This window comes from Macrosteles quadrilineatus, unplaced genomic scaffold (assembly GCF_028750875.1).
Source record: "Macrosteles quadrilineatus isolate MER2022 unplaced genomic scaffold, UCM_ALF_1.0 Scaffold_3__2_contigs__length_128488019, whole genome shotgun sequence".
NCBI classification, from domain to species: domain Eukaryota; kingdom Metazoa; phylum Arthropoda; class Insecta; order Hemiptera; family Cicadellidae; genus Macrosteles; species Macrosteles quadrilineatus.
Window position 1 is genome coordinate 97379366 of NW_026542596.1, and position 22318 is coordinate 97401683.

General features: G+C 37.3%; 1 protein-coding gene across 1 annotated transcript; it reads left to right on the top strand.

The window, feature by feature from the left end:
* Window positions 1-1282: 1282 nt before the first annotated feature.
* On the top strand, window positions 1283-22046 carry LOC128990982 (5-methylcytosine rRNA methyltransferase NSUN4-like). Its single transcript, XM_054413673.1, has 10 exons — window positions 1283-1360; window positions 2523-2629; window positions 4805-4984; window positions 5932-6146; window positions 7720-8072; window positions 9472-9603; window positions 12321-12466; window positions 19678-19802; window positions 20295-20432; window positions 21843-22046. Exons 2-10 carry the CDS (start codon window positions 2534-2536, stop codon window positions 21991-21993), a joined length of 1536 nt encoding a protein of 511 aa, XP_054269648.1. The 5' UTR covers window positions 1283-1360; window positions 2523-2533; the 3' UTR covers window positions 21994-22046.
* The last annotated feature ends 272 nt before the right edge of the window (window positions 22047-22318 follow it).

Here is a 22318-nt window from a genome sequence, read left to right on the forward strand (position 1 = left end):
TGTCTGCCTTTTTCACCACTTTTGCCTACATTTTATCATATTATTCTACACATATCAAATATTTATGAAGATATATCGTGTCTAATAAAATCCAAACATAGAGACTTTGCCTAATATGGTACCCATCTTGACAAATTATTTGCATCTAGCTATATTACAGACTTTGGCGCACTGGGTTGGTAACATTATTGAAAATAACACGACGTTTTGCCTGTAAAATATGGTACAAAGAGAAAATACTATTTAAGCAGCCCCTGTCATGACAGAAAGGGCATATTCCTTTTAAACTAGATCACATAATCCTTTATAAGATACGTTGATTAACAATGCATGTAAACGTCAATATTTACGTAACAGCCAATTTACAGTATTTTTGCTTTTTGGAAATGTCCTATTGCTATGTAATTTCAATTATTTGTTGCCAATGAAGCCGCAAGGCCGTATTAACTAAGAGGCCCCTAACAGTTCAAAAATAAAATCCAACTTCACTTCAAGTATTCCACTACACCTAACATTCCGTAGAGAGATTATATTGACAACTTTATGTTATTGATAAGGCTGAGACAACTAATTGACATCCCCCATGTCAAGGAATTACAGCTAACAGTAACCCCACAACCAATTTCTCAAAACTATGCTAGAGGGTTCATTCATTAGAACTGAGCAATATGAACTGACATGACGTGACGAAAGAAAATCAAACTTACACTTAACTTCTCAGTTCAGTAATCTCTCTCAATCTACTCTATTTAAGTATTGTAAAATCAAAATCAGTCAAATGCAAATGTCATAAGGCCCGTTCACACGGGGCGAGTTTACAAGCTACACGCCAGCGTGTAAGAAGCCGGCGAGTTGGCAAGTATGCTTGTATTCGTTCACACGGAGCTTGTCCACTCTCCAACTCGCAGACGTGTAGAAAGACGCCGGCGAGTCGGCGAGTGCGCTTGTAGTCGTTCACACGATGCTTTTTCCACTCGCTCAGTAGCTGGCTTGAACCAAATCCTCCAACATCTTTGAGTAACAAGCGCACAAGCACAAGCAACTGTGTTCACACTGGGCTACTTTACACGCCTACTCGCGCAAAAGCTGGCGAGTTGGCGTGTAAAGTAGCGGCAGCGGCACCGTCAACTTATTCCAGAGCTTTTTTACAAGCAGCTTTTGAGCGAGTACGTCGTTCACACTGAGCTATTTTACTAGCTGCGTGTAAAAAAGGCGGCGTGTAGCTTGTAAACTCGCCCCGTGTGAACGGGGCTATAATGTCAATCAATTAATTGTCTGTCATGTGAAATTAAGGTTATGTTTTGTATAGGTCTGAACTAACTGCTAATAAGAGTACTTCTGGTAATTTAACTAGATTAAGGTAATAAATATATACCTCACTTTATTTTTTAAAAATGTCAATAATAAGTAGGGTATTTAATTTAAGTATTCAATAATAAATAAGATAACGTCTTCATCAATAAGTTAGGCCTACTTAAATAGGGACACTTTTATAATAACCCTACAGTATTTCCTATGTTATTGGTTGAAAAAAGACAACTAAAACACTTTGGGTAGGTACCTACAGTTTCTTAACTGGGCTATGCTAACATTGATTGAAACTATCGATTCGATAAGTAAACCTTAGAGCGATTTTTTCACTATCAGCAAGTTTGGTTGGTTAGGTTAGGTTATGATAGTTAAACTTTATAATAACTTAGATATATTTAAAAATATCGATTACTAATCCATATTTTCAATTCGATAGTTTCAATCGATATTAGCATAGCCCAGTTAAGAAACTGTACCCAGGGCCGCCCCGAGGGTAATAGACGCCCGGGGCGAGATTTAAATTTTTGCCCCTCCCCAAAAAAGGTATTTGGAGGGTTTGCGTCAACCGTCATTAGACCCAACATCCAATAAATCGATATCGAGCGTTTTGCATAGTATTCTTTATAAATGTAACAACTAAACTGAACTAAATTACTAAAAACATTGAATCTACGACCATAGATAAAACATTCTATGTTTTATCTATGCTACGACTGACAACGGACATCACAAAACGACCATGAGTTGACGAGAGTTTGTTAAGCTTTGAGGTTAGAAACAAGCAAGTGTATGTGGGGTGTCGCGAATACGCAGTGAGTGTCTTGGACTTGCAGTATTGCCAATTTTTAAGTCACATGCCAGACGTAAAAGTAGTAATAGTACACGTTGTATATTAAATAATATGAATAAAACAAAATCTATAGATTGCCTTTTTTTATAGTCATTATCATTGATTACATGTTTGCGAGTTTCCGGTAAAATATTTGTTTGCGGTTTGCCGATAAGGTTGTTAAATTTTTACTTTCCAAAGCCGCGGCGCCCCCCTAACTTAGCCCAGGGCGGTCGCCCCGCTCGCCCTGCCCTCGGGGCGGCCCTGACTGTACCCAACGCTTTTATGACAGACAAGGGATTAACTTAAGTGCCTTGATCAAGTTTATTAAGTATTGAGTTATCACACATTAAGTTAAATTAACTTGGTCCATTATTTTCAGCATCTCCAAAAATGATACTAAACAACTGTGTAATTGGAAATTCTACACGTATCTCATGGAGAGTATTTGATGCACTCATCAGGCAATGCAGACATAATGAACTTTGGGTAAGTAAGGCTAATTCTGTTTTTGAACGACATGCTTTTAGGCGAGGTGTTATTATTTATGTAGATTTTTGTGGGCTTCACTCACCTTTATTTTTGTTTGTGATGTCCGGGACTCGTCAAAACACATATATACAACACAAAATCGTCCACGGCATCAAGGTCCGACGTTTCGCGGAACTCAAAACAATTTGGGTATTATTATAGTGGCTCGTCTTCTACGGCAGAGTCGCTTTTCATGGCAATAGAAGACGAGCCACTCTCACGACCATCGGTGGATGTCAGTACGGTGTACTTAAACATTGTTAAAAACGAACTAGAACAACTACGAGATAAGGCCAGGAGCGTGAATGGCTTATCAACAATGGACAATGCACCTACCCCCGCCCCCGCCCGTCCTCCTCCAAGCTCAGCTGATCCGGCAGTCGTGGTTAGGCGTTCGACCCGCGTGCGGGCTAAAAATAGTTTTTTAATACCCTGAAGAAGCGGAACGTTGTTTTGAGTTCCGCGAAACGTCGGACCTTGATGCCGTGGACGATTTTGTGTTGTATATATGTGTGTTTATGTGTTTTGACGAGTCCCGGACATCACAAACAAAAATAAAGGTGAGTGAAGCCCACAAAAATCTACATAAATAAGTAAGGCTAACTTAATAATAGGCCTAGTCTAGGCCTACTCATAAAAAAAGTTTTATGAAAGTTGAAACCAAAAGCGTATTCCCATATAAAATAAAAATGGCTGCCATTCTGTAATGAGTTGAGGTAGAGACAGTCTCTAGTTTTCACCGATATTCTTTTAAACTAATGAGGTTCCCTTAAAGTCACTTGATGGGGCTTTACATTTAAAATTTTTGACCTGCTCCTAAAATACGGTGACCCATTTTGGGTTTTCAGACGAAATTGTGATATCAACAAAAAAGTGCACTTTTATGCTATAACTTATACCCTAGAGGTGTGCAGAGTTTGGCTTTCCTGAGGTAACCCATTTAAAAGTTAATATTGGATATCCAGACATTTTATTAACCCTGTAATAATTTATATATCAAACCCGAACATGTCTGGATATATATATCATTAATCATTATCATGTTTAAGTAGACACCGATATTTATTATCTTAGTTTTGCTGCTCATATTCAGGCAGTGATTTGACCGAGATCACATTCAGAATGGTTCGTTCGGAGCGGTGGGAACAATAATATTTTATAAGGAAAAATCACTAAAGTTGCATTAACCTGTTGACCGTAATTGTTACAGCAATGGGGGTTTGCCCCTATTTCGTTTAGAATTATAAGGACCATATCACATAAATTTTAATCAAAACCGGCTTTTTTCCAGAAAAACTAGTTTTGTTTGTTTTTATGGGTTTTTAAAATGGAAAAATAACTTAGGTAAGTTACAATAATTTTTGAACCGTAATTTTTACGGAAATGAGATTTGTACCATTTAGTTCAAGTTTTAAAGGTCCATAACAAACCTACCTACTAATTTTAATCGAAACTGGTCTATTTCTAATATCTGATTGTTTGTTATTTTATGGGATTTTTATGAGAAAATAACATAAGTTGCAATAACTTTTGAACCGCGCTTAATTCTACGGGAATGGGCTTGGTAGGTCTACCATTTCGTTTAGAATTTAAAGGAAATTATTTTAAAATCGTTCGGGCCATTTTTTAGAAAATCTCATTTTTCTGATATTTTACAGGAAAATCATCATTAAAAATCCAAATTAAAAAAATGTAAAACCCCTGGAGATACCATGGATAAGTACATACCGTACTACCAAATTTCATTTAAATCGGACAACAGGTATGGTCTGTTAGCTCTGTACACATTAACACACACACACACACACACACACATCACTCCGAAAACCACTTTTGGGTTCAGGTCGACCCAAAACGGATATATCCACTCAAAACTTTCAACAATTTTGACGAAAACTATACTTTCTCCATATACTAGGCTATGTATAGGAGGAGAAAGTAAAAAAAAACTTGTGTTAGACTTAAGTTTAAACTGTACAGTAAATTCAATTTTGAAGTACGCTACTCGGCTACCCTAACATCAAGGTAAATACTCTTTTGATGAACCATTTTGATAAAAATTTCTTTTGATGTATTGCTGTAAAAACCATTTTCTTAACATATATTTGATGAATTTCGTAATTTTCATTTCAGGCTACCAAACGAAAGAAGAAAACATCTGTTGATACTGCCATTGAGTATTTTGACACAGTTTACGGCCCTCTCTTTGAAAAAAGATGGCCCTCAATTCGCCTTGCCTTATTGTCACCTCACAAATATTGTGCCGTTGTAAATAATTACAATGAGCCTGATAAAACATGCACTGAATTAGAAGTAAGTATGATATCCTATTTAACAATTACATCCATACAGTCCCTTCTAGTACTCTTCTAGTGATTCCCTTATAAGCTTATCCTAATGGGCCTAGCTAACTTAGGATCAACAAAAAACTGGTATGCTGGAAAAAACTAGTACCGTAATAGGAGGGTTGATTGTAGGTTACATTAGCATAAATAATGAAACGCCAATTGAAGAAAGTGTCTATGGTTTCTTGATTTCCACCAGTGTCTAATAAAAGAGATCACATGGTAAAAGCATGAAAAACATTAAACCTTTAAAAGACAGATTTGAAGACCATATCGTTTATTTTTCAAAACATTCTCATTCAGGTTAACAGCACTCGCTCATTTATCCATAAAAGTTAATTTGAGTCATTAACAGTCTTGAGTCTTAAACAGTGCGGAATACTACAACCGTCCTGACCAGTCTCTTACATGACGGTCGCAGTATTCTCACTGTGACCTCTGTTTGATTTCACCCGCCCACTTCACTCACTGTCCATATACAGCACAGGAAACCCCCATCCCATCATCTCAATCAGATTACCAGTATTGTACTTTTGACAGTTCTATATTGTGCGGATTATTCATGATTTATGATGGTGGTAAAATTTCTCAAGTTCCAGCGCTGATACAGATGAAGATGTTATGATCAACATAGCATGTGATGAACTTATTAATCGTGATCATAGATTCTGGATTCACGACATAAACATCAAACGAACAGTGTTGACTTTCCAATTCAACCTAGGAAAATTGACGGTAACAGTGGCCGTCTTATTTCAGACACATGAAATGAGCATCCAACATTTCTGTTATCATATGATAAGAATGTAGTAAAAAGAGTGGGAATCTGACAATTCTGAGGACAATTTAGCAAGATTTTACCAATGTATTGTGAGCACTTTTTGTCTCTGAAATTATTAAATTTTATTTTTTCAGAATATAGGAGCCATTAATATCCGAGAAATGTTTAGGGTCCGTGAGGACTCTTTGTTAGAAAAAAATAGCATACGAAAAAGGAAAAGTGATATGAATCGTATCTACAACTTGGACAAAAAAATAGAAAAAATCGCTGCCAGAAAACATGAAGAAGAGCTTCAAAACCTTTATCCCGAAGGACAAGATTATCAACAGACCTTGGGAGGAGATGATTTGTAAATATTCTAAAATGCTTTAAAAATTATGTTTAAGTTGCAGAATTTGACAACTGTTGTATAAAATGTTCAATTTGAAACATCAAATGCAATTAGATTCACAATAGTCATCCCAATTGACTTTTTAAACAAAGCCAGCCATAGATATATAACTTCAAAAGTATGATTTTAAAACCGTATATATATATATAATTTTAATTAAAAAGATAAAAGCTATCAATATGAACTGATGGCATCCATCTACTCACAATACATGTTACTTGTAAATTATAGGTTTACAATCGGTGCCTCAGAAAAAAAAATGTTACAAATCATTATTTATTATGTAAAAAGATAGGGATGGTCACAAAATAAAGGGTTTTCATTTACCTATCACTGTTTTCTAGTAAAATAGACAGCCATTTTACAACATGACTCTTTTAGGTTACCATCATATACCTAGTTGCCCATATGGTTAGGTAGCTGAGTGGTTAAAGGGCTCGCTTAACGATCAGATGGTCGCCGGTTCGATCCTGAGAAAAATTACATCAAAAACTAAGTTACAGTTTTGTTGATGGGTCTAAATCAACAATTGGTAGACTCAGAGGTTGTCAAATCTGGGGGTTGTTGAGCTACCCAGAACATTAAATGTTTAACGGTTTTAATAAATGAATAAATTTAACTGATAGAATTTTTCTGTTTTCCAAAAAGGTTCTAGGCTAGATTCGTTCCAAACCACTGGGCCACCACAGCTTTAAGTCATGGGTTAGTGAAAAGTTTGAATTTGGGCCACCAGGAAATAAGTTCCTCACTCTAACCACCAGCCTATCCCCAGCCATAATACTCAAAGAAAGCTAAAAGTAAAAGCACTGTAAACAAATAAGAATGAAATCTTTAAACACTAAACAAAATGGAAGTATTTAAAAATTTACTTATTAAGTTAATGTTTCATTACCACTCACCAAATAAAAGGCTTTTTTATTAAAAATTGTTTGAATGTGAAAACAGACCTAGATTTTAAATATTTTAATTTTTTTTACTTTAAGAACTGTGTTGGACACAATTGAAAAATCATGGCTGATGTATTTGAATCCATGTATTTGAAAGGAAAAACACATTTTACTTTGTTATACCTATACCATTTAACTGGGACGGGTGGCGTCGTCCTGTAATCAGCTACTAGGAGGTTACGAATTGTGGATATTTATAGGCATGCACTGTGGACGCGATACTCCCTAGTGGGGATTAATGTCCGCACGAGTGGGTACTATGACTATTCGCAGTACTATCCTGAAAATTAGACCAATTCGTATATACCAAAGGTAAAAATGTGGTTCGGATTCCACTATAAACTTTAGGTCCCTTAGTTGCCATTAGTTGTATGGGCCATTAATTAACAGCAGTGTCTAAGGAATAAGTCGGCCTTAGTCACTAACAAGATTACAAGATCGCGCCACTCATCCTACACTCATCTCCATTCATACTTGGCTTAAAATACCTACTTTGTATGGTCGCCATTTCATTGAAAAGTATTCAAGTATTGACTATTGGATTCTGAAGTTGTATCAATAGTCAAAGCTATTCTTTCTTTCAGCTCAAACAAAGAAGAGTCTCTCGACAAGAAAGAACTGATTGCTAAAGCCAAATCGTCATTAGAGAAGAGCCTGTCGGAAGCATCTATAGACACCGACCGACAGATTGATCCTAGCGAGGGACTCTCCTCAACTAGGCTAAACGACTTTGTACCCACCTCAAGGTTGAAAGGAAATGAGAAATTTGTGTCGGAATCTGAACACTTTGCGTTTTACAATGATACCAGAGAATTTCCTGTGACGGTCGAACCAGAGACGGAACTCAGCTTCCCACCTCATCTGCAGATTTACACGTTCAACCACGGTGATCTGTCAGAGTTTAGGCCACCAAAGTCTGGAGCAAGTGGATTATTAGGTCAGTAGATAGTATCCAAACATGAGTTACATTTTGTGTTTGTTGAAACTTAGTCCATTTAATACTAAAAGGATCAAAATAAAAAGTTTTTTTCTGGATATTTAAAGTCTTTTAAAATTGTTACTTTTAAATCATGGAAATTTCCTGGTTGACGGTGACGGTAACCACTGAAATGACGGAAAAGTCACTGATTTTACTAGGTGGCTCGGAAGTCACTTAAACAGATGTTCATTTTAAGCTCCCAAAAGTCATCCTAACAAAAGTAAAGCTATCCAGACCCGAGTTATGTTTGCATGAACAGGAAACACTAAACAATACTAAACAGTGGTATGTAAGATATTTATAGGCCTATTGCATAAAAATATAAACTAAGTTTTTGTACACTGTATTATTAATCGCAATGAATAACACACATATTTTAACACAACACAGTAGGTAACTTATATAAATACAATGTATATGTACAGTATTAAAGATAAAAACAAATGTATAAGGCACAAACTGTGGTTACTTACTTCTATTAAAAAATAATCTGTAACAGTTTTCTGTTTTTCAACAGAAAACATCTCTCTTTTATTAAACTTCTCAAGATTTGTGACACAATTTCATCTGCAATTAGAGTATCTTATTTTATTGCAGACACTTATTGTGGCACGTGTGTGAGTGAGTGTTGACGTATCAGGAGGAGTAAAAGTTATGGGTCTGTAACCTTGAGCACTTTTTTTTAGATTAAGTCCCTAAACAAATTTACCTACAGCTTAATAATTAAAAAAAACATTGACTTGTGTTGGGGGAACGCCTTCGTTTACATTTAGTTTTACTTATTTTACCCTGGAAAAAGTGCCGGTTAATCCGCAGCCCGGTTAATCTGTAGTGGCAAGCAGATTAACGATTACAATAACGTTACGATTACCGTAATCGTTACATTTTTGAGTAACCTCTGTAACTAACCCGTTGCATATTAAAACAAGTAACTTATAATTGGTAATCGTTACAAAACATTAGTAACGTTTAATTGTAACAGCAAAAAGTTACTTTCGTTAACATACATTGTACTGATTTTGAAACTTATTTTCAAATTAAAAGTAAATTTAGTACATTGTTCAGAGACAATGATAGTTGGGAAAGAAGAGAAAGCGGGCTAGGCCAGTTTGTTGACCTTATCTCCGCTACCTGACCATATCACCAGTTTTGGTTTCCCCGTTTCAGAGATCACATCCCCTAAATTAGAGCACGTAACTTGTAACTGTAATCATTACATTTAGGAACATCTAACTTGTAACTGTAATCAGTTACTTTTTGAGCATGTAGATTTTTGAAAAGAGTGAGTAACTTGTAACTGTAGTTACATTTGTTGAGCAACCTTTCCAAATCTGGTGACAAGTTTTTCCTGTTACAGATTACTACTTGATGGACGCTGCCTCCTTCCTGCCAGTCCTGGCACTGGGTCTCGAGCCAGGAGACCACGTCCTGGACATGTGTGCTGCGCCTGGGGGAAAATCACTCTTGTGTCTGCAAACACTTTATCCAGGTAGTGTTCAGTTTTCTGCTACGGGGAATTAAATGTTCATTCTCAGTTGTAATTACACATCTTACATACACCGTGGTAAACTATGGTAATGAAAGAAAAAATGTTGGTAAATCACTTTTGATTGGGAGATTCTAAAGTCAGTAATGTTCAGTTGATTCTTTCAGGTAAGAAATAATATGGTAGATATGTCTAGTTTTTACTTCAAAATAACCGAGTAAAAACAAATTTTAAAATAATATGTGTTTGGTGGACATACAGAACAAGGTTAAGTAAATAAAATCAATGCACCTGATTCTTGGTCCAAATGGCAAAAATCTATCCATCCCATCAACTTACGCCCTAGTCGCCCATAGATTATTATTTTAGGCAGGCCTCTCCCACCTAGCTCTGTTATAAACAATACAATGGAACCTCACTAATCCGACCTCCAAAGGTCCAACTCCTCTCTTGGTCCGACCGTGCCGCCGACACAATAGGCTTCCGCTAACATAACCTCATTTATCCAAGAAAAATTACTCTAGAACAAGTGTGCTATTTCTTGTGGGTTATCTATTATTTCTCCTTGACAATTTAGCTGAATTGGTGTGTTGTTTGTTAGATTTTTTTCTCATACTAGCCATAGGGCTTTGGATTTGTATTCTGCTGCATTTATATGGTTTTGGTGCGTTCTCTCCTGAGAAGTTTTAATCTTTGATCGTAGTCTTTTTCCTGGCTGCTGTTATTGCCTTCTCTTTGGCTTCTATGGAAAACCAAACCTCAATAACTGTTGCAAAGCTAGATAAACTTTCTATTTTTGTATTTTGACACTAATGTATTTCTTCAAGAAATTGCTAATAAAGGTGTTTGTCTATTATCTGTCTACCTGCCCACTCCTGGCCAAAGAGACAACACCTTTCAGCACACTTGCAACACAAACAAATGCTCAAGCATCATTATTCTAAACTTGACTCTTAGGTCACAGCTTATATCAGGCATAGCTTATATCTCTGTAGAACAGTTCACACAGACACAGTTGTATCGTGTAAGTTTGGTTATCATAGTTTGTTTGCATTACTCTTGTCTCTACGATTTTGGTGGTTTCCCTGTGAAGCGCTATGGACCTAAGAGATATTTGTGCCCTCCTCCGCCACTTTATCGTTCGGAAATTTTCCTCTTTGGACCCCCAAACAAACCTAAAAACTCTCTAACCCCTTCATTTACTAAAGCGATTTATGGTTCAGTAGGAAATCAGATGCTTTTAAGTTCCAGAATTGATGAAATCATTATGATCTTAGCAATATACAAATATGTAAAGAGATTTTGTATGCTTGTAGTAGATTCTTGAGAAGCTATTTTTTATTTTGCTGATTTTCTTGTTACTCCTCTTTGTTTGAAGTTCATTGTTGGTGATGGTGAGTTAATGTTGTTCAAAGGTTTATTGCGGACATTTTCCATCACGAATGTAAAAAACAATACACAACGTTTCGGGATCTGGAATCTGATCCCGTCTTCAGGTGAAAAAAACTTAACTAACACATTACAACTAACAATACACAAACGCCCAACCTAAGTTGGAATACACTACCGAGGGTAGTAGTAAAAAAAAAAAAATATGCACTGTATAGCAGTCAAGTCATGATACAACATGCAATTAATAACAAATCACAAAACACTATAATCTATAAAAGGTTTAACGTACAAAAAACTCACACAATGGAACACTAACAACACCGTACGCTATGACTCCACCAATGAGACTGAACCAACATGGCTGACCAATCGGAAACACGGAGACAACAGAAATGGCTTCCGGTCCCTGGAAAAGTAAAACCAACAAAATGGCGGAGCGATGTACGATGCTGCAAGATGGGTGTTAATTATGTTTATTCCTATTACGAGTTTTACTACGAGTTAACATAATGTGCGAATTTTGAGGAGAACTCGTTATTTCCCTATTTATCGAACAATTAAGCTCCCTATCCTTTAGTTCCTTGTTCAAAATGGGTAGCCAAAGTGGCCTTATTTCAACCGATGACTGACTGATTGGTTGGTCTGCTAATTTAATGTATGAGGCTTCAATGAGTTTACGTTTGAAAAAATGAGGTTCCTTATGGACAATTTTTGCCTCTTCAAAATTCATACGATGATTTTCGGACCAGCAGTGATGAGCGATCTTAGATTTTTCCACTAAACCTTTTTTGGTGTTTTCTCTGTGTTCTTTGACCGTTTTTGTGTTATTATGTTAACTCGTAGTAAAACTCGTAATAGGAATAAACATAATTAACACCCATCTTGCAGCATCGTATATCGCTCCGCCATTTTGTTGGTTTTACTTTTCCAGGGACCGGAAGCCATTTCTGTTGTCTCCGTGTTTCCGATTGGTCAGCCATGTTGGTTCAGTCTCATTGGTGGAGTCATAGCGTACGGTGTTGTTAGTGTTCCATTGTGTGAGTTTTTTGTACGTTAAACCTTTTATAGATTATAGTGTTTTGTGATTTGTTATTAATTGCATGTTGTATCATGACTTGACTGCTATACAGTGCATATTTTTTTTACTACTACCCTCGGTAGTGTATTCCAACTTAGGTTGGGCGTTTGTGTATTGTTAGTTGTAATGTGTTAGTTAAGTTTTTTTCACCTGAAGACGGGATCAGATTCCAGATCCCGAAACGTTGTGTATTGTTTTTTACATTCGTGATGGAAAATGTCCGCAATAAACCTTCTTGTTACTGTTTCAGATAGTGTATATTGTAATGATGCAAGCCTATCTCGTCTCAACAGATTGAAGTTTGTGATTAGACAATATTTTGGTGAGTTGGATGCAAAAGTCACCATAAACCATGAAGATGGACAAAATATATTTGAGAACGGAAAGTTCACCAAGGTAGGATCAATTGTACCAATATTACAACTAGAATTTCTATCGCACAATGTGCAATGTACGCACTAATCAAAGCTGATTCAGTTGATGAACTAGAAACACATTAGGCCTATAGAGAATTGTAACACAAAACAACTTTACAACCTTACTGGACATCAAATTAAGGTTTTACTCCATCCATAGAAATATCAATTATATTTTTCAATATTTTAATTAAGTTTCATTGATTGATTATTTAAAAACAATCACATACATAGGCCTACATATCCTCTCCGGTTTTGGGTACCTTCGGGTATGGGTGTTCACTACTAGGCCTCTCAATCTTCTTCTGTCCCTCCACAATTCCTCTTCCTCTACAAACTGCCACTGCACTCCTCTTGCTTCCACATCTCGTCTCACGTCGTCAATCCACCTTCTAGGTATTCCTCTCGGTCTTTTTCCATTCATGTGTAGCTCACTCATTACTGCGGGGATTATATCATTTTCCATTCTTCTTAAGTGGCCAAACCATCTCAATCTCAATTTCTCTACTCGTTCTCTCAAACTTTCTTGAACGAAGAGTTTCTCAACTCTTCATTCCTAATTCTATCCAATCTAGTTTCCCCTTTAATAACTCTTACAAATTTAATTTTACTGCCTCAACCCTACTCCATTCGTCTGTTAAATTCCAAACTTCTACACCTATTGTTAACTATAGGTATATAATAAGTTTTATTCATGGTAACTTTTGTCAGTCTTTGGTATATTTTTATCCCAGACTAGATGTATAACACTTTGATAAAATTTAAAATCCCGCACCTCTTCCTAGTCTAGCCGTTACCTCTCGTGTCATTCTCCTATTGTTCGATAAAACCGTGCCTAAATATGTAAATTTTTAACTAACCCAAGCGGTCCCCCTCTACTTTTTTTCCAACTCTCCATCTCTTCCAGTCACCATCACTTCGCTCTTTTACAATAGACAATAGACAATAGACAATAGACAATAGACAAAATCTTTATTGAAATATTCTTAGAGAACATTCATGCGTCAGGTACATAAAATGTACAGTATGTACGTAAACTATTACAGTAATTTGCAATTACAATTAGAATTTTTTTCTTCTTTTTCTTCTTTTTTTCATGGTAGCTTATTGTTTAAGAATTCATCCTCAGAGTAGAACGGCCGGTCCATAAGCCAGGTTGTCAGGTGCTTCTTGAGCAGATTGGGTTGTTCTCTCTTGAGGTGCTCTGGTAGGTTGTTAAAGTACAGAGCACCTTTGTAGGATGGTTTCTTCTCGTACAGACTCAGATGGTGTTGTGGGAGGGAAAAATTGGCGGCATGTCGTGTGTTGTGCTGGTGTATGTCTCTGTGTCTTGGCTGGGCTGTTTTAGTGGTGTGGATAATGACTTCTCTTATGTAGAGTGAAATTGATATGAGAATTTTAAGGTTCTTGAAGGCTTCTCGGCAACTGTTTCTGTAGTTCAGGTCGGCAAGGCATCTAATTGCTCTTTTTTGCTTTAGGAGTACTCTTTCCAGGTTGCCTTTTGATGTTCCACCCCAAGTCGCAATGCCATATCTGAGGTGGGACTCGAATAGAGCAAAATATGCAACTTTGGCTACTTCTGGGCTGCAAGCTTGCTTGATCCTACGTATAACGTAGAGACTTAAACTTAGCTTTTTGCAGAGCTGGTCTATGTGGGGTTTCCATGATAGCTTGGAGTCAATTATGATGCCTAGGTATTTTGTGGTGTTTTGTGTTTGTAGTCCCGGTATTGTAATGTCTGTGTTGTTGCGTTTGGTGGTGAAAGTCATTTGAACGGTTTTGCTTTCGTTTAGAACTAGGTCGTTGGAGGTACAGTATTGCTTTGTTCTCTGGAGTTGTGTGTTGGTTTTCTCTTCCAGATTTTCCATTGTTTTGTCCGCAAATGTGAGAACCGTGTCATATGCGTACATGGTGGTGTGTCCATCTTCCCCAATCCAACTAGGTAGGTCATTCGTGAGAAGGAGGAAAAGGACTGGGCCAAGTACTGATCCTTGGGGTACTCCTCTTTGCACGTCTACAGCTTTGGATTGGGCCTTATACTTAGTGTTGTTCTTTATGTAGGCTATTTCCACAAGCTGTTTCCGGTTACTAATGTAGCTTTTAAACCATTCTGCTGCTCTTCCTCTCACGCCTAGTGTTTCCAGCTTGAGTAGAAGAAGTTTGTGGTTTAGGCAGTCGAAAGCTTTACTAAAATCTAGGAAGAGGCTTGTTGAAGTGCTGCCTTCTTCTAGTTGGTCTAGTATGTGCTCCGTCAGTTGTATTAAGGCTGTGGCTGTCGATCTGCCTTTGATAAATCCATGCTGTTGACTATTGAGAAGGTTGTGTTCTTGAAGATGGTGTAGGAGTTGGGCTAGTACTATCTTTTCGATTATTTTTGAAAATGTTGATATTAGGGAGATTGGCCTGTAGCTGTTTCTTTCTATCGTTGGTCCATTTTTGTATTTTGGGTAGACTTTAGCTATTTTTAATTTATCTGGGAATTTTCCTTGTGAGAGTGATTTATTTATGAGGTCTGTCAGGGGTATTACTATTTCATTTTTACAGTTTTTTAGAAGTTTAGCTTATACCTCATCAGTTCCGGATGAATTTTTCATCTTTAGAGATTGAATGGCCTTTTGCACTTCTTCTTGTGTGACCCGTCTGAACTGGAGTGTGTGATGTGTTGCTGGTAAGTGGTCTGTTAAGGCATTGGTTCTAGAGTTATTGTTATTTTGGAGTGTTCGGTCGGCTATTGATGAGAAAAAATCATTAAAACAGTTTGAAACTTCTATTGGGTCGTCTATTGTTTTATTGTTGACTTGAAGATGGATTTGGTTTTCAGTATTTGATCTCGCTTCCCTTTCTCGGTTTATTGTTTGCCACAGTGCTTTGGACTTGTTTTCAGCCTGGTTTATGTGAGCTGTGTTGTTTTCTTTCCGAAGCATTTTCGAATGCTGGTCGTACTCCCTTTTTTTAATAGTTGTTCTGGCTTTGTCTTCCATAAGTCCGGTTGTTTGCTCCTTTTCTAAGGCCTTTATAGATTCATTTTTAAGTCTAGCCGATTCTTGATTCCAACACTGTCTCCTTTTATGTTGTTTAACTCTTGACGTTTTAGGGGGGCAGGCGTGGTTTAGTGTTGTCTGGATGATGTTGCTGAAGTTGTTGTAGGCTTCATCTACGTCATGAGTTTGTATTATAGTTTCCCAGTCTTGTTCTTGTAGCTGTGTCTTAAAGTTATCTATTGTTGTTCTGTTGAAGACTCGTTTATTTTAATTGATGTTGTTGATGATCGGTTTTCTAGTGATGATTTTTGCGATTTGTGCGGTATGGTCAGATAGTCCTGATGTTATAACTGAGGTTTCTATTTGTTGATTATCAATGTTTGAGCATATCCAGTCTATTGATGTTTCTGAGTCACTTGTAATTCGAGTGGGAGGTAGCCTCAGTCTTGAGATATTGAAGGAGGTTAGGAGTTCTTTAATTTTGTCGTTTTCATTGTCATCAACTAGGTTGTTTACATTGATGTCTCCCATTATTAATATTTGCTTATCCGTAGTGAGCACTGTTTCCAGTTGTTCAGAGAGTATATCGATGGCTTGGTCTAGGTTTGCACTTGGTGGCCTGTATACTCCGAGGACCAGCAGTGGATTCCTGTTTAGCTTCAGTTCAAAGAGCACAGTTTTGCAAATTAGTTCTGTTTCCTCGCTACTTGTGCATATGAGTGATACATGCTTTTCCCAGCCACTTCTTACATAAGCGACCACTCCTCCTTTGACATGGGATTTCCTTGAGAAGCCTCCAATAAGTGAGTAATTTTCTACCCACGTGTTTTGCAAGTTTTGTTGTGCTACGCCGTGCTCTGTTATTATGATCAGGTCCGGGTCTTCATCTTGGAGGAAGTGTGCTAGTCTATCAGTTTTTTTAGATAACCAATTTATGTTTTGGTGTAGAATTTTAAGTCCTTGTTGGCTATTAGGTGTTTGGAATTTTACTGTACGGAGTGTCGGAGGGGATGTGTTACATCTTTGAGCTGGTTTTTGTGCTTTTCTCTGGGATGAGGGTGTTCTTCTAAAAAATTATGTTGGGAGGTGGGAGTGTTTAGGGGTTCTTGTGTGCAACTTTGGTTTTTGTTAGTTTGTAGTGTGTTTTTATACTTTGGGAGGGGTGGTTCTGCAATTTTCTCAATGTTGATGTGGTATTTGGAAAGTTCCTGGGAGCTAAGCAAGTTTGCTTGTTGTATCCAACGGCCTAGTTTATCATTACTGCTGGGTGTTATGTAAAGGAATGAGTGTGTGTGCCTTGAGATAGCAACGATGCAGTGGTGCTGCGATTCATAAATTTTTTCTCTTTTAGCAGATGTTCGTATGACAGCTATGTTTTCTGCTTGCCGTCCTTGAAATTCATGTATCGTAGATGCGTTGAAACCTAGCTTGTTTAGTTCTCTTTTCTCAGCTTGTTTGAAGACCAAGCATTTGTATTTATTTTTGTTGAGAGTGAGGTTCAGGCTTTCTAGTCCCTAATACTGCTGTGTCGCCAGTTCTTTCTCTGTCTGGTTGGTGGTTTGCATTCCTTGGCTGTAGAATTTTGAGAGGATGGCTGTGGTGCTCTTTGTGCATCTGTATGTGGTGTTTAGTATTTTTGTTGTTGTGGCTATTTCTGTAATGTTGTGGTATTTAACTTCTAGGTTCTCTGCTCTGTTTATATATGGTATTTGGTTAATGTCGCCAATAAGCAATACTTCTTTAGCAGTTGATAAAATGGCTGCAAAGAGTATTTCTCCGGCATGCATCATTAGGGCTTCGTCGATGAAGAGCCTGTTATAGGTGTTTCCTCTCTTAAGATGTTGGGTGGAGTTTATTATGAATGAATGCACGGTTCGGAAGGTGTCATTGCATTTTGCCTGGCTATGGTCTGGGTGGTTGGTTTTGTATCTCTGTCGGAAGTCCATTGCCGCATCTCTTGTAGGAAACAGGATGAGGTCCCCTGTAGCATAGTTGTTGAGTAGGAAAGTTGTTTTCCCACATCCTGGCACACCTTGGACTAAGTTCAGTTTAGTGTTGTATGAGTTTTTAATGTCAATGTGTTTTGTGCTATTATAGAGATGTAGTTCGTTTAGGAGTATTGTCTCGTCTGATACTAAGATGTTTTGATTAATTGCTATGTTGTTTGGGGCAGTTGCATAATTTCCATTACCTTTCCTCAGTAGTTGCAGTAGACGTGCTCCATCGAAACCGAATTGGTAAGGTGTTGGGTGTGTTGTTTCTTGTTGGGTGAGGAAGTTTCCAGTGTTCAGGTTTATGATGGCGTATTTGTTTTTGGTTCTATTGCAGAAGTCTTGGAGTTTAGGGTCGTCTTTTTGGAGGCTGCTTATATTGTACTCCTTGTATATGGTGTTAAGGTGGTGTAGCAACATCGATTCCTTTGACTTCCAAAGTTCTCTTTGCTCAAGCATCGCTGCTTGAGCGAAGCTTTCCTCACTGTTGGATGGTAGACATGGAGGTTGATAGGTGTTAATTCCTGTGTACGTTCCCCGAGTTGTTCTCCAAGTACTGTAGTACGAGGTTTTTTCTTTTCCTGGGAATATTTTTGCTATTTTCCTTTGTACCCTGTCTGTAGTGTGGTCAATGAGATCATCAGTAATTTTTTTGTAGTCTTTTGTTTGTGTATAAATCCGGAAACGATGTAGGTAGGCATTACATGAATATTGTAGTAGTATTTGTATTATTTCTCTGATGTGTAGTTTGCTGAGGCTGGCAGTTTCTATGAATTCTTCGAGTCTGATAGAGAAAAGTACTGGGAATTTTATACAATCGTTTGCCAATTCAAGGAACCGGAACAGTTTCCTCTTCCAATTGCCATTTATTCCTGTTGAGCATATGACAATGTGAGTGTTGTCCTCGTTGTCTTGAGCTGTAATAAAGTTGTTAAAGGATAGGTTTCTATTTTGTAGTCTCCTGATTATAGTAGGTCTAGCTTCGGGTGGCAGTGTTTTGTATTCACATGATGTTGGGTGTTGTGTGTCAATAAGGTGGATGCGGCATGTGTGCTGTAGATCCTCATCTGTCATTAATTGTGTGCTTATCAGCGGGGTATCTTCTGGTGGAAATGCAAAAATCTTTTGTCCTTCGAGGCTACGATGGTCTTCCTCTGTAATCATAGATACTCTGCCGCTGTTTGTGTTCACAGATTTACTCCTAATGAATTTCCCTGGATGTGCTCTTGTTTCGGTGGAATCAGCATCTTCATCGTCACTGAGTGGAATAAGAGAGGCTGTTTGGCCCAGGTCCAGTGTGGAATTGATTGTTGTGTTTTCAATCAGTTTTTTTGGCGGGGTTTGTCTGTTTCCCTCTGTATTAGGTGTAGGCCTATTCAGTTTTTTGGGCGGGGTTTGTCTGTTTCCCTCTGTGTTCGGTGTATGCAGTTTTTTTGGCGGGGTTTGTCTGTTTCCCTCTGTATTAAGTGTATTCAGTTTTTTTGGCGGGGTTTGTCTGTTTCCCTCTGTATTAAGTGTATTCAGTTTTTTTGGCGGGGTTTGTCTGTTTCCCTCTGTATCAAGTGTATTCAGTTTTTTGGGCGGGGTTTGTCTGATTCCCTCAGTTTCAGTCTGTTTGTGACAGCAGTAGTTTTTGTCTCTTTTGTGTCTTGAGTTCTCTCTTTTTAGTTGCTTTTTATTCAATTTTTCCATGTTCCCTTCTAAGGCCTTGATTTTATTTTTTATGTGTAGTAGTTCTGTGTATATCGTTGTGTTTGGAGTTGACGGGAATGCATCAGAGATCGTTGTTTGGGTTTCAGAGTCTGACTTTACTGAGTTTACTTACTTTCGTAATCCTCCCTCTCTCATAACCTCTGTCCATATGTCCAGCTCATCGTAACTCCCCTTCATCTCTCCCCAAGCATTATGTCCTCTGCAAACATCACATTATTGCGTTTCCCCCAGAATCTTTTACTTCTCTCCACACTATTTCAATTACAGTACCTCATTAAACAAAACCGGTGACAAAATGCTTAACCCGAATTCGGTTAACAGGGATTCTACTATAATATTTGTTGAGTTGACCCAAAAGTATTTTGGATGAAACCTTTGACTATTGATACAATTAGACTATATTAAAGTTGTCGCCAGTTTTAATAAAAATTGTCATAGATCCAATAGTCAGTTATTAAAACAAAGTGACTTTTATAGGCCTATATATATTTGCTTGTTTATTTCAGATCTTGGTAGACGTTCCATGCACCACAGACAGACATTCTGCGACTGAAGTTGACAATAACATCTTTAAACCTTCAAGGAACAGAGAGAGGATTTTGCTTCCTCAGACCCAAGTCGATTTACTCTTGTAAGTTATTCAATTAATGAATTAACAAAATATTTCCTTTAGAAAATAAAATAAAATGTTGGTTTCTACCAACAAAATTAAAAAATGTTACTTTTACATGGAAGCAACTTGAGTTTTCAACAAGAACACGCCCATTATCACCTTGGACAACAATTTGCATAAACTTTAAAGTACTATTCTCTTTATCCTCCCTCACTACTCATTTTACACTTGGGTTATTTTAATGTAATACAGTTATCTACTTTGGAAGATTGGAATAATACTTAACACAAGGTTCATAGTGTTTTCACTAAATCAATTCCTAAAAGAAAAACATGAAGTGTAATAGGGTTCGGCCCCTGATTGCGGCCACCGAAGGCTATGGCTCTGTTTCCCATTCAGATAACCAACTAGATACATATATTTTTGTGAAACAGTTTTAAAATAAATGCCCATATTTCAAATCTAATCCATATTTTTTATGTTTAACTTATTATATTTTATATATTCCAGTCATGCCCTCAAGCTGGTCGATGAGGGAGGATGTGTGGTTTATTCCACTTGTTGTCTCAATCCTGCGCAGAACGACGGAGTTGTACAGATGGCTTTACGCAGAATCTGGGAGGAAACCAACATGAAGATTGTTGTCAAGTATGTTAGCTAGATAATGTAGGTCAATTGTAATTAGGAGCAGAGCCTGCCTTAGGCATGTGCAAAAGGTGGCAAACGACTATGCATTTTGCGCAAAACAAAACAAAAATACTGTGATTCTCAAAATTATTTAGTATTTTACTGATAAATTTTGAGGTGTTAATTAATTGTTTTTGCCCTTTTTTATTGCCAATTCGTAAAGTAGAAAAATCTTGATCGCAGGACATTATCGCAAAGTTGCCCTACTCGCGGGCGTCACCTTGATTGTAAGGAATCATCACAATTGTTGCTATGGTCATTGGAAATGACTAGTTACAACATTTCAAAAAAACATTTAATAATATTAATTAAGATTATTTTCTGTCATACTGCAGCAAAAACTGTTTTTTTCAATACATGCTTCGCTGAGCGAAAGTAGTTATTTTTATAACTAAAGTTAAAAAAACCAGATAGAGTTGACTACAGTTTTAAATTTTCTCACTTGAAGACTTAGTTGTGAAGTATCAAAATGTAGCAATCAATTGTCGATGTTTAAAAAAGATAGACATATAAATCAAAAGTTAGTTGGTTATTGTCAGTCTACTTTACTACCACAATTGTAAAAGACCAGAATAGTTTATTAGTGAACACCTCAGTTACAGAGCAGCTGTTTGTTCACAATAACTATACCAGATGAAAGCTATTGTGGGAGTTAACCTGTAATTCAAATGAATTCTTTAACACGTTCGCTGCTACGGACATTCCGGAACGTCAGCGGGGCCATGGCGTCAGGAGCTAGGAACGTTCCGGAACGTCACCGTTCATTGTTGTTTAACGTTTCCATGGATCAGCCAGCTCGTCACGTGCGTCCTATATTACTTTTCAGCTGATGGGGACGTACTTTTCTGACGTTAAAAAATATAGTTTCTCAAAATCACCACAGGATTGTTTTGAACAGTCTCTTTCCTGCTATCTAGCAACACTACTTTACCGACTGCGACCTGAGTAGTGCTGCTATCTATCAGAATCACTTAGTACTATGTCCAAAACCAGTTTTATTGCAGAACATTGCTGTCCAGTATAACTACTGTTGTTTTTACTGTAATTCAGTGTATCAGCGGCAATGTTACATAGTGGTGAGCGCTAGTTCAGCTCCTGGCGCCGTCGCGGCACCTAGTGCTTAGCAGCGAATGTGTTAATACAGCAACACCCACTTTTGTGTATACCTAAGCTGAATATATTAAGTTGAATATGAAGAAAGGGTGAGTGTAGAATGGAGTAAGATGATCTGTGTAGCTGCAAACAATGCACAATATTTTTGTTTAGTGAATTAGTTAGCCTATAAAATGGTGCAGCGAGATAAAGAGAGAGTCACTTTGGGTTCTAGCATGATCTAGTGAAAAAAACTGTTTTATCTAAAAACTGTTTCAGAGACCTGAGTGCGGCTCTAGAACCTGCCAAAGTGGTTTTTCGTTTTGCCGATGCAAACTGTTTGAGATATGGATCTTTGGTTGTGCCATACCTACCATCTAACTTCGGACCTATGTATTTCTGCAAGCTGGAGAAGAAAAGCAATAACTAACAAACTGTAAAATATGTCTTTGTCTGTAAATAAATAGAATTTTGTAACTTTTATCATGTCTTGCTCAGACCTTGTAGAGTTTTGAATATAATATCAGAATAAACTACTGATAAAAGTAATGAATGGACTGGCTGGACATTGGTATTTCCAATGCATTCCATTATTGTTGGTTTTATCTATATTCGTTTTCCTTATCTGCCAGACAGTATTGTTCTTGTTTTATGCTTTCACTTTTTGCTCTGTCTCAGTCTACACACTACTGCCTTCTAGTTAACATGTCCTCAAATATATTGTAGTTATAGATTCAAAATGTAGTCTAAATTCT